Source organism: Argiope bruennichi, chromosome 6 (assembly GCF_947563725.1).
Source record: "Argiope bruennichi chromosome 6, qqArgBrue1.1, whole genome shotgun sequence".
Classification (NCBI taxonomy): domain Eukaryota; kingdom Metazoa; phylum Arthropoda; class Arachnida; order Araneae; family Araneidae; genus Argiope; species Argiope bruennichi.
In genome coordinates, this window is record NC_079156.1 from 107,123,377 (window position 1) to 107,135,534 (window position 12,158).

General features: G+C 29.0%; 1 protein-coding gene across 1 annotated transcript in view; it reads left to right on the top strand.

Annotated features, from left to right (window-relative positions):
* Positions 1 to 11,848, top strand: part of LOC129971374 (phosphatidylinositol 4-kinase alpha-like) — an 80,645-nt gene extending 68,797 nt beyond the window's left edge. Inside the window, exons 41-47 of the mRNA XM_056085079.1 lie at positions 1,381 to 1,524; positions 4,169 to 4,340; positions 4,435 to 4,539; positions 6,250 to 6,375; positions 7,226 to 7,346; positions 9,820 to 9,979; positions 11,442 to 11,848. Of these exons, the coding sequence (XP_055941054.1) occupies positions 1,381 to 1,524; positions 4,169 to 4,340; positions 4,435 to 4,539; positions 6,250 to 6,375; positions 7,226 to 7,346; positions 9,820 to 9,979; positions 11,442 to 11,667 (1,054 nt within the window). The 3' untranslated portion in view covers positions 11,668 to 11,848. The remainder of the gene's footprint in view (positions 1 to 1,380; positions 1,525 to 4,168; positions 4,341 to 4,434; positions 4,540 to 6,249; positions 6,376 to 7,225; positions 7,347 to 9,819; positions 9,980 to 11,441) is intronic.
* Positions 11,849 to 12,158: the final 310 nt, after the last annotated feature.

The following is a 12,158-nucleotide window of genomic DNA, read 5'->3' on the forward strand; positions in this document are numbered from 1 at the left end:
CAGAATGCAGAGCCATATGTTCTTTGATAATTCTGGCTACATTCTTCCACCTACATGTCAATGTCTCTGCTGTATTTCTCTAATTCCATAAACTTGGTCAAAGACACAATATCTTCGATTAAGGTTCTGCAGAGATTTCTCAAACTCCTTGGAGTTGGGTGCAGCAACGCTATCCAGCACCCCCCCCCCCAAAAAAAAGTAGAAATAAGGGTTCTCTTCGAACAAGATTTTAGCATAGATAGATAGAAGACAACCCAGTATGTGATGTCATGATGTGATTTCCATCATGACATCCCCAGCATGTGATTTCCTCGCCACTCATTCTGCGAAACATTGCTCGTTAAACGACAATGTTTTTTGTAATCTGTTTTGCTCGTTTATTCTGAGTTTGCCAAATGCGGTTTTACTGTATTATATTGTATTATATTTAGTAATTTGCGAATGTTTAATAGAGTCATTTCAGAATTCTGGATTTATTTTTTTAATTATGCTTTTTTTTTTTTTTTTTTTTTTTGCTAACATTTTTACTTTGCCATTAAAATTAAACTTTTAGGACAAAAACTTTGATACCTCTTTTTTTTTTGTATCAAAAATTGGTAATTTAATTTTTTTAAACAACTTAATATTTGAGACTAAATTCTGAAATAAAAGAAAAAAAAATTGAAAATTTTTGAATGCATTTGGAAAAAATAAGTAAATAAAAAACATTCATCCTGATTGTGATATCAATAAAAATCAAATGTTCTTTTTTTTTTTCAAAATTGCAATTGTTTTCAAAAGTAGTAATATATAATTATTACAAATTTTATTATGAAATTACAAATTGTAAGCAAAGTTGATTTTTTAATTAAGATCGACTGATCATAGATAGGAAGAAAAAAGCTAAAGAAATAATTAGACCTCTTTAAAAAAACTATTTTGGTCTATTATTCAATTAAATGTTGCAATCTGCTTTGAGAAATGTTTGCCATTTCGATTCAAATAAGAAGAGTCCATTGGATATACAAACGTTTAGGAGATTTCATGTATAAAATTATAACATCTATGATTTTTTTCTTTGGAATTTAAAAATATGGTATTGAATCTTTGTTTGTTTGGTATTCAGTCTAGTATCTATTAAGTAGTTAAAAATAAGTTAAATATTTAAATTCTTTAGTTTTTTGTTAAAGAATAAAAATGATCAGTAATTTATTAAATATTTTTCTTAATTAATTGCTTCATCATTTTTTGACTTATACGTATATGATGCCTGCTGTTGTTACTTCATTATTATCTCAAGTAATTTATTGTTTATGCATATGACATAAAGATGAATTAATATTTTATTTGATATTCTGAACTGATGTATTATACATAGAAATATTTATATGTTTTTTTCAGACCTTATCCTAAAGGACCACAAAGGAAACAAGCTTGCTTGGATGCTTTAAGCAAAATTAAAGTTCAGCCTGGTTGTTATTTGCCATCTAATCCAGAAGCTGTTGTTCTGGATATTGACTATAAGTCTGGAACACCTATGCAAAGGTCTTTTTAATAATTATTTATATTTATTTTAAATCAAGATTTAAAAGTTTGTAATAATGTTTATGGCTGCTAATTAATAGTACTGTTTATTCACGGATTTGAAAACTATCCACTCTTTTGTGCTTGCATCGGGATAGGTTTATTTAAACAAAATAGGGGTGAGAGGAAAATAGAAAAAAAAAAAGGTTCACGTTTAACAATTAAGGGAACTTGGATTTTTTGTGGACTTAGAAAGCTAAAAAATTGTGAATAATTCATAATATTGGGAAAAAGATTCTAATTTGCAATGAAATAATTTAAAACAATTTTTACTACCATAAAAGGAATAAACATTAAATTCTGATGAATAAATAAAAAATTTCTGTTCTTAAAATTTGATAATTCACTATTCTACAAAATAATAATTTTTTTACGTTAAAGCATTTTAAAAAAAAATTTGTTATTGAATTTTTCGATAGAATTTTGAAATTAACAATGGTATATAATCTCGTCACATTTAATGATATTATATAAAATGTTCTTTGTGAGTCTCCTGAAAGTATAGCCTTCAAGAGATATCTCTCAATGGTTATGCTTGAACTAGCCATATAAGAAACAATACTCAATTTTTAGTTAAACTAAAATAGTATAGTCAGAAATGACATCACGCATGCACATAGAAGGGGGGAGAAATGAACAAAAATTTATATAATGGGGTGGAAATCAGGGTCAAAGAATGATAAGGTTCAGAAATATTCTCATCCTTCCATGTCTCTACCCTTAGGGAGGTAGAAATTGAAAATTGGTAGTCTCGGGATATTAAAATGAACAGTTTGCTAGTTGGTTTTGGTTTTGGTAACCAACTGATTTGCCAGAAATATTGGTTGTGTTTATTTGCAATTAAATCTCTGGTACATAAATTTATGTTTATGGTTCTATCTATAAAATTTATTAAGCTACATATTGCCATATATTAAACCCATGCTATATTATAGCCTTCCACCTGTTTTGTTCATTGTATTCAAAATCCATCCTATCAGAGTCTAGTTCCATAACATCAAAGTGCTATTAAAAACATAACTGTGTAATTCATTTATTTTAATTTTTACATTTCTGTAATTTCTCTATATATTCCTTTTATAAGTACACATATATTAAACAGAATTCTTCTTCTTTGCTTTCAACAATGAAAGAAATCATATGATTAAATATTTGCTGATGTAATGCAAACAATATTACTTCCAACGCAACAGTCAAATTTATTGTTTAAAGTTAAGCAAAAAAAAAAAAAAAAAAGAAAAAAGAAAGAAAAAAGCAACCAAATTTAGAATTAATAAAGAAACAATTTTTGCGATTTTAAAGTGCTGTAAAATTTAGTTTTTTGCAATAATATTTTCGGAGACTATATTTAAAAAATATCAAAATTTTGCTTAGTCTATAGCTAATTAAAATCCTTTTTAAATTAAAAAAAAAATCATTTCAAGGTCACCTTTCTTTTCTCCGAGCATATATGTGGCCATTCATTTGCATATGTCGTTTTTAAGAGATTTATTTCGCTCTCAGTTCGATTTTCTGTTAACGCCGGACTTTAAGACAGGCCAGATTGATACATTGAGGGCTAAACTGCTGAGGTTTTACTGTACATAAAAAAAAGTATTCTTCGAAGTTTGCCATTTTTGGTGCGTTCAGAAATTAAATTTTCTGAAGGCCGTAAGCGAACAAAAACAAAATTACCTGGAAATAGTTATTGAAGCAAATCGGTGTACAAAGTTGTACACTGATCACTTCGATACCGATATTGAAGATATCCGATGCCTCTCATCGAGCAAGTACCTGAAAAAATTCCTCCGTGCAGAAAACTATCACACTAAGAGTCTTCTGTATGTTGTCATCACTGGGAAAATGTTAGCCAGGAATCTTTTTAGGTGCTTGCAATTACCAGAGAGCAAGAATAGGCGGGATGGATAAATACTTCGCAGAGTACTGCTGCAACAGTTTTTGTATGTGCAGTGCTGCATGAGGGCTATCCTTCAAGGCCCTTATGACTGTATTCTACGAAGGAACACAGTAATGCTGCCCCATTGTGTTCCTTCTTGGGGAAACACAATGCCAACATGAATCATCCTTATCATAACATCTAAAAAGGTTTCTAGTCGAATGATATTTTTCCAATGACGCCGATGTACAGAAGACCGTCACACTTAAGCTCCATTACAAGGAGCGGATTTCTCCGCCATTGGTATACAGAAATTAGACTGATTGTGTAACACGTACTTCCTTTAATACTTAAGGATCTGAATGAGTGAGTGCTGTATCTGTTTCAATACATGTTTCCCAGTAATTAAGTTTTGTGTCTCTTTACGATTTTCGAAAAATATACTTTCTGGATTAACCAAATATTTACACATAATCCATTGCACAATATTTACAAGTATCCTGATTGCAGTAATGTTTCAAGTATCCTGATACATTAATACAGTTTCACATATCAAAATTAACATAGGCAGATTTTCAAATCTGCAAAGTAATGGTTGAATTCCCTATTAGAGAACTCTTCCTAATCAGAAATTAATTATTTAAATATATTAATATAGTTCTATAATGATTTTAAAAACAAGTTTACATTTTTAATAGGAAATTTCTTAAATAACACATTTCTCCTTAGTGCTGCTAAAGCTCCTTATTTAGCAAGATTTAAAGTAAGACATTGTGGCATTCACGAAATGGAAAATAAGGTTATGAGCATAACTAAAGACAAAGAGGTCGAGAAAGAAGAAAATATGGGTAAAGAATACTGGCAAGCGGCTATATTCAAAGTTGGAGATGATGTCAGACAGGTAATAATTGTTTCTTTTTAGTGTAACTGTTGTCAAAAGTGTTGTTTTAGTGTAAAAGAAAGAACACTGATTAATAAAAATTTGTCTTTCTTAGGATATGCTGGCCTTACAAGTGATCGAGCTTTTTCAGAATATATTCAAACAAGTTGGATTGGATCTGTTTTTGTTTCCATACAGAGTAGTTGCTACTGCACCAGGGGTAACTTTGTTTAAAAATCATTTATTTTAAATCGTACTTTAAAAATCGAAACTTAAATTTAAAAAAATTATTAATTTTGATTGAATTTTTTAAATTTTAATTTTGACTGAATTGTTTAAAATTTTAAGTTTGATTTCAAATTAAAAATTAATATAGTTAATTTTTTTAAAAAAAAAGTCTTCATAGGTATTTTGAAATCATACATTTTTCAATTTTGTTGGAGAATATTATGTCCATAAAATGTATAGTTATTTCATTGATGTTTTTATTTTCTGCAAAAAAAGGCCACTTTGACTAGATAACATGGAACAATCATTGATTACAATTTGATGCAAATTAATTAGCCTGTTCATGTTTTTTTTTTTTTTTTCTTATTTATGCTATTATTTTTCGTATCCTTATTTAGTTACTCAAAAATTCAGTTAAAAGATCAAATTGGATTTTCCCATGTCTTTTAGTAGATATTTTATATAATGGCTTGCTTCAAAGAAATATAAGAGAAAATAGATGAATCATTTTTTCTTTTGTTTTGTTGTTGTTATGGTGGTTTTATAATCTGTTTTATACAAGGTACTATGTCCATCTAATTTTCTGTTAAGAAAAATTATGAATTGACCATAAATTTATATTTGCACTACCATCCTCATTACTCATATTTTTCTTTGAAATGCAAAGTAAGATTAAGAAAAACTCTTAGTTAATTTGCTGTTATCCTTAAAATTTTAAGCAGCTTAAGAAATTGTAAAATTTACCCGACTGTTGGAGTTATTGTAGTTTTAGTTATTAGTTATTGAAGGATTGAAAAGTTTGAACCAACTAGTAAAAAAATCATATATACACACACACGCACACACACACAGCTTTTGATGCTCTTTCAAGTATCTCCCTTATCGTGTGATGGTTATGATATCCATATGTTATTAGTATTTTTCAGTTATTAGTCTGTTATTAGTATGAAGCTATGATTCAATGTCTGTTATTAGTATAAACTTATGAAAGAGCTGGGGAGCTGAAGAAACCACAGTAACAATTCGAATTGTCAAAAGTTTGAATTAAATTGTAAGGCATCTAGAAATAAGTATATCAGGAGGAAAACCATTTAGTACATTATCTACAAATGAGTGCATAATAAACAAACAATAATAAATAATAATAAAAATGTCTATCTTAAAATTAGTACAATTGCAGCTAAACTAATACAATAGCAATTTTTCTAAGTGGTGCAAAGTATGAAAACACTTATATTACCAACTAAACTGTGAGTTCCACCAAAAAAGTAATGATGCGAAAGTATTAAAGACAGGAATGTAAATTATGTGTAGTTAAAAAAAATGAACAAATAATTTTAATAAATAAACATCGTATTATACTTTGTATATAACAATTGTACAATAAAACTTTTATGTATATGTGAAAACTTATCACAGACTATAGAATTAAAAGCATTTTTTTTTTTAGTTTTTGTTTTGATTTCAAATTGACCAAAATAAATTTGAATTAAAGACGATATTTTACTCTTATATCAATAGAAATTTAAGACATCACAAAAAAAAAAAAAAAAAAAAAAAACTGAGTTACCTACGAATTCAAATTTAAAAATTTTAAATTAATCTAGTTCCTGTGTACTGCACATTTGTCAAGTTTCTTTTTTAAAAGTGTATATTTAATTATTATTAAAAATATCTATTATTTTCATTTTTCTTTTTATAGTGTGGTGTGATTGAATGTGTGCCTAATGCAAAATCCAGAGATCAATTGGGTAGACAGACTGATATTGGATTGTATGAATATTTCATTAAGAAATATGGGGATGAATTATCGAAACCATTTCAGCAGGTATTCTATCAATATTTTATAATGATCTTGTCTCTGTATTTTACTATTATTTGCTGTACTCGAAACTCCTTCTCCCCTCCTTTTTTTTTCTCCACCAGAGTATATTCCTGAATGTGGAAAACTCTAAGATGATACCCTTTTTTGTTGAATGGGTGTATACTGAAAGATTTATGGGGAGGGGGATTCAACATATTAAAGCCTATATCACAATGCAAATCATATTTATAGGGTATGTTAGATAAGGAATAACAAGTAATTTGATTTGATGTAAAATTCAATTTGCATGGGGAAAGAGTTTGGTTCAAATTAATAAAAATATTAGCATAAAATCAAATGGATTAATTTTAGCAATAGCATTTTGGAAATTTTCTTTATTTCTTCGTTGGTAAGTCATTGCAAAAAAAAAAAAAAAAAAAAAAAAAAAAAAAATGAAGCACTGAAATTATCAATTTTTCTTACAGCCAAACAAACATACAAAAATGATTAAATGTAAGCACCCCACCCCCCAGCCTCCCGTAGAGTTTCTGTTTGCGATGGTTAAATTTCTTATGAAAATGATAATATTAAAACTTCCATAACTTTTTTAAAAAGCTTTATTAACAAAGGAAGCTAAGTAATTTGAAAATATAAGAATTAAATGCTCCAAAAAAATTAAATTATAAGTCAAATATAAGAATAAAAATATAAGAATTAAATGCTCCAAATGTTTTAAAAATAGACATTTCATACATTTGTGAAATAAAATTTTATACCTTCTTTTTCCAATTACAAATAATTATAACTAACAGACCAAATTTATATATTTTTTTCTTTATTTAAGTACCTAAAAACACTTTATTTTCTTTATTAGGCCCGTAGGAATTTCATCAAAAGCATGGCTGCTTACAGTGTTATAGGATTTTTGTTGCAGATCAAAGATAGACATAATGGTAACATTATGGTTGATGTCGATGGTCATATTATTCATATTGGTGAGTTAAGCTTTCTACATTATGAAGTTTTGAGTTCATTACAACAGGTTTTGTTAATGAAAATTTTTAATTAGAGTCAATAGTTTAGAGACAGCTGTTGCAGGTATAATTAAACTAATTGTTTAGTCCTCGAATATGATAATAATGTACAGGGTGATCGGTAAAGTCATTTTAAGCCCTTTAAATTCAAAACGGCTCTCATATAGCCAGGAAAGTAACATACATATAGTGACTATACTGAATTTATTGAGACATGTTACAACTTCTCCATCTGCAAATAAATAAATAAATAAAAATGATATAAATCAAGAAGTCCAATTATAATATTGTAGCCATATCATAATAAAAACAAAGAAAAAATCTCATGGAGTTATCTGTAAAATTGGCCGAAATATTTGTGATTAAAATTACGAATTTTCTATTCTCCGAGCTAAATCTCGAGTTCGAATTTTTTTAACGATTACATAATTTTTTCTTTGTATACTTTCGCATGCGAGAAAGTAAAAAGATGGAAAATAAGCAATTTACGACATTTTAAACCCTTTACTTTTTAATTGCTACCTTATACATTTCTATGTGTGCATAAAATGCTTTCTGTGGCAAGAAGTTTGCAAATAAGATTGAAGAAAAAAAATTAACAAAAGTATAAGCTGTTATATTGCATTTATAATGATACAGAAATAGAGAAAGTAGATATAGCTTTTATAAATATATAGAAATTGAATTAGATATATTTACTTAGGGGGGAAAATTGTAATCTTGCATTAAAGAATTTAATGGAAGTATGCACAGAGAATATGGACCGCGGTGGGCTGGTGGTAAGGTGTCGGCTTCGGAACCGGAGGGTTTTAGGCTCTAGACCCGATTCCACTAAAGAACCGTCGTGTAAGTAGGTCCGGTGTACGTTGAATCCATCCGGACCAAACGTCTTCCCGCTGGTGTGGTATGGAGAGAAGGGCGCCAGCTCAGATATCGTCCTCGTCATCTAACCGCGGCTCAAAGGTACGAGATCCGTCCCAAAATAGCCCTAGTGTTGCTTTAAAATGGGATGTTAATATAACTAAACTAAACTAAACACAGACAATATTTTCATGACCTGAAAATTCATTTGTGTATCCTCATTTGCTGGGATTCTTAATTTCAAAAATCCTGTCCTAAAGCATTCTTCTAGCTCAGAGACATTAATTTCTTTGAATATGTATGCTATTTTTTACGTTTCCATTTCCTCCCCAACCCCTTTTAATTTGTGGTTCCTGAATTCTCTGTGATGAATTCATTTGACATTTAGACATATAAAACGCTAACATACGTGACACAGAAATCGCTTTTATTACCTATTACTGAATGACAACAATCAAATGTAAACATACAATCATATAATTTTCAGACTTCTTCCTTGAAGTTTTTACAGCTGCATTGAATTCAATGCTTCAAATAAAGATGTAAAATATTAGAGAAATGTTCTGGAAGTGGTTGTCGCCAGAGTCCATTCTGTCAGAGGAAAGAAGATATAAAAGAAATGAAGAAACAGGCTTCAAATAAAGTTTAATCCAGCGCAAAAATAAACTGAACAGTCGCCAGAGATGCAATCGCTATGACATATATTGCAAAAATATTATCTCACAAAAATGTTTATTATAATTATTATCTTAAGAAAAAAAAAAAAAAAAAAGGTACTTGTCAGTTTTGACGGTGACCAAACAGCAGCAAGAAAGAATTGTCGCCAAATACTAAAAGTTTATTCTAATGCATTATTATTTGTTATAAAAAATTTTGAATGTGCAAATCACATGCTGTATAGTTTGGCGATTGAAATCACCAAATTGGCGAAATTTTTTCTTGGCGCTTATGGTCGCCATTTCAACCGACAAGTGTCTTGAAAAATTATCTTTCTAATGATTTCCTATTAATCTTATTGATTTAATAATGTGTCACTCAATATGTTTTAAAGGTTATGATGGTATTCAAACTCTTATATCAAAACATTCAATCGTATGCATTTGCTAAACACCGTAATAGGATTTTCACTTCCGTAATATGTGCACTTTTTAATTTGCAGTTAACAAATTCAGTTGAATTCATGTTTTGCAGTAGTATTAAATAATAAAGTGAAATGTCTTTTTTTTAACTGCATTTCATATTAATCCTTTAATAGCCTAAGAAAATCAATAATCTGGATGAACACACTGGTCGCCTAAGACGGCTAGTTGCAGTTATACTTTATTTCAGTAATTCTTGAATTTTGTATTAAATATTAATTTACTGCCCTCTTCCATCCAGATTGATAATTTTTCCTTTTATTTCTCACAATTTTAGGATCACACTATCGAGATTTGATATCGTATATGCAAAGTTTTACGATTACTGTGAATTATATGTACTAATAAAAAACTTATTAGACAAAGCAGCCTTTAAATGCTTGACTCTGTGAGGCGAATTTATAAAAAACTTTTTTCTCCTCATACATTTGCAGATTTTGGATTTATGTTTGAAAGCTCCCCTGGTGGTAATTTGGGTTTCGAACCGGACATCAAACTTACTGATGAAATGGTTATGATCATGGGTGGAAAAATGGAGGCTCAACCATTCCGTTGGTTTATGGAGCTGTGTGTGCAAGCTTTCTTGGCAGTGAGGTGAGTTAATTGCTTTTATGACGAATTGGAATTTAATTAAGTAAATTTTCCTTCTTTAAAAATTCATTTTAGAGTATTTTTTTAAAATTAGAAACTCGATTTAAATTAAAAAAAAATATTGATTTAAAATTATCTAAATAATTTTTTAAATGGGAACTTCAAAAAATTTCAACTTTCCCTTTCTCCTTTTTTTTTTTTTTTTTTTGCAAAAGTGATGATTTTTTACAAATTGTTTTATTTAGATAGAATAACTTTTTACTTTATTTAAACATCTAACGATTTTTTTATAACTATTAGAATAAGTATATTATTCCTCTTCGAAGTGTGGGCGGTGTAGTATAGGGGTCAGAACAACATGAATGACGCATGTGTTGCTGGTCCTCGGTTCGAGTCACGCTTTTTGCTTTTTTTTTTTACTTATGTATTTATATTTATTATTTTTGCTTAAGTTTATCTATATAGGTGTCTGTACTGAAAAAATGCCGTTTTACACACACACAAACAAAACATTTTATAACTAACTATTAGAGCCTTTTTTCTATCTGTTCTTATGCTGACAATGTCATATAGCGCCATCTCGGACCCGATTTCACCATTTTAAAACTGAACGTAAGTTCAAAAACATAAGTAATGATAGATAAGCTGTAAAATGAATACCGTAATATAGCAAATTGTTTCGAATAACATGTTAACCCTTTCAAGGGCCGTGGAAAGTATGCTGCCCACCAAATTTATCAATTTTTGTATGAATTTATGTAGGTTGGCATAAGTTCTGACAAATTTTTTTAGAAAGACAGAAACTTAGATGCTTCAGTTCTTTATCTCACACAAAATGATGTGTATTGATTTGTTACTTAATTATTAATTAACCAAATGAATTAATTAATCAAATTAAATTTATCTAATGAGCTAAATGAATCCCTTTTCTTATTCTAATTTCAAGCCTAAAAATATTTTAACGTAATATGACTAGAAAAAAATGGCCCTTTAAAGGGTTAAACTAAGTGCATTCATGATATGTTATTTATTTAAATGATCAGTTCATATGTAGATAAAATTGAAAATATTCATGTATAATCAATATGTGACCCCATCTAAATATTTTCCTCGAAAAAATACGATTTTACAAAAAAAAAAAAAAAAAAAAAAAAAAGAAGTTGACGAGCTAAGCTCGGTTTCTCTGGTACTATTTATTAAGAAAGCGACATGTAAATTAATATAGGGACAAAACGTTACTTAACAAAGTTAAAAACTATTAAAAAGGTAAATGAATGTGAGCGGCATGTCTTATCATCAAACTCCCGTCTGCCAAATTAGCCGCGAAACAATCATGTGATCATCATGACGTAATCAGTGATGCAACATGCGCCATACAGAATATGAGAACTAGTACATAAGCAATTCCCACACTATTATTATAATTATCTTACGAAATATTCCATTGTTATTATTATCTTTGTAGGCCGTATAGAGAAGCAGTTGTTTCCTTGGTGACACTAATGCTGGACACTGGTTTACCCTGCTTCCGTGGACAGACCATCAAGCTGCTGAGATCCCGTTTCGCTCCAAACGCCAGCGAAAAAGAAGCTGCTGCATATATGCTGAAAATAATCAGAGACTCTTGTTTGAATTTCCGTACAAGAACTTATGATATGATCCAGTATTATCAGAACCAGATTCCTTATTAGAGGTTCTACTTAAGTGTGCATGATGTCTCATGATTTAAGTTATGAATGGATGTTTTACTTAGATAATATATGTGTTGTTTATTGGATGTCTATAATTGTTGATTATTCTATAGTTTAAGAAGGATGTAACTTATACGTGGAAAAAAATATATATGCGATTTTTCCTTATGTAAAATGATGTTAAATAAATATATTCAATTAAGATTATATGAAAAGTCTCATTTAAATATTATAGAATAAAAATAACATATCCGAAAATCAGAAATAAAAAGTTATTTACCAATTTTTATTAAATAGAAAATTATATTTTAAATAATTATCAGGTGCTAAGTGATATACAGGATATCCTAAACAGGCAAACAAACAAAAACTGTAAAATTTATTAACGGATTTATGGTAAATAATATACAGGGTATCTCCTAAAGTTCATATAAAAAGCAGCGTGTTGATCTTGGAAACGGTGGCAAATGTTGTTGTTTTTTCTGTCACGG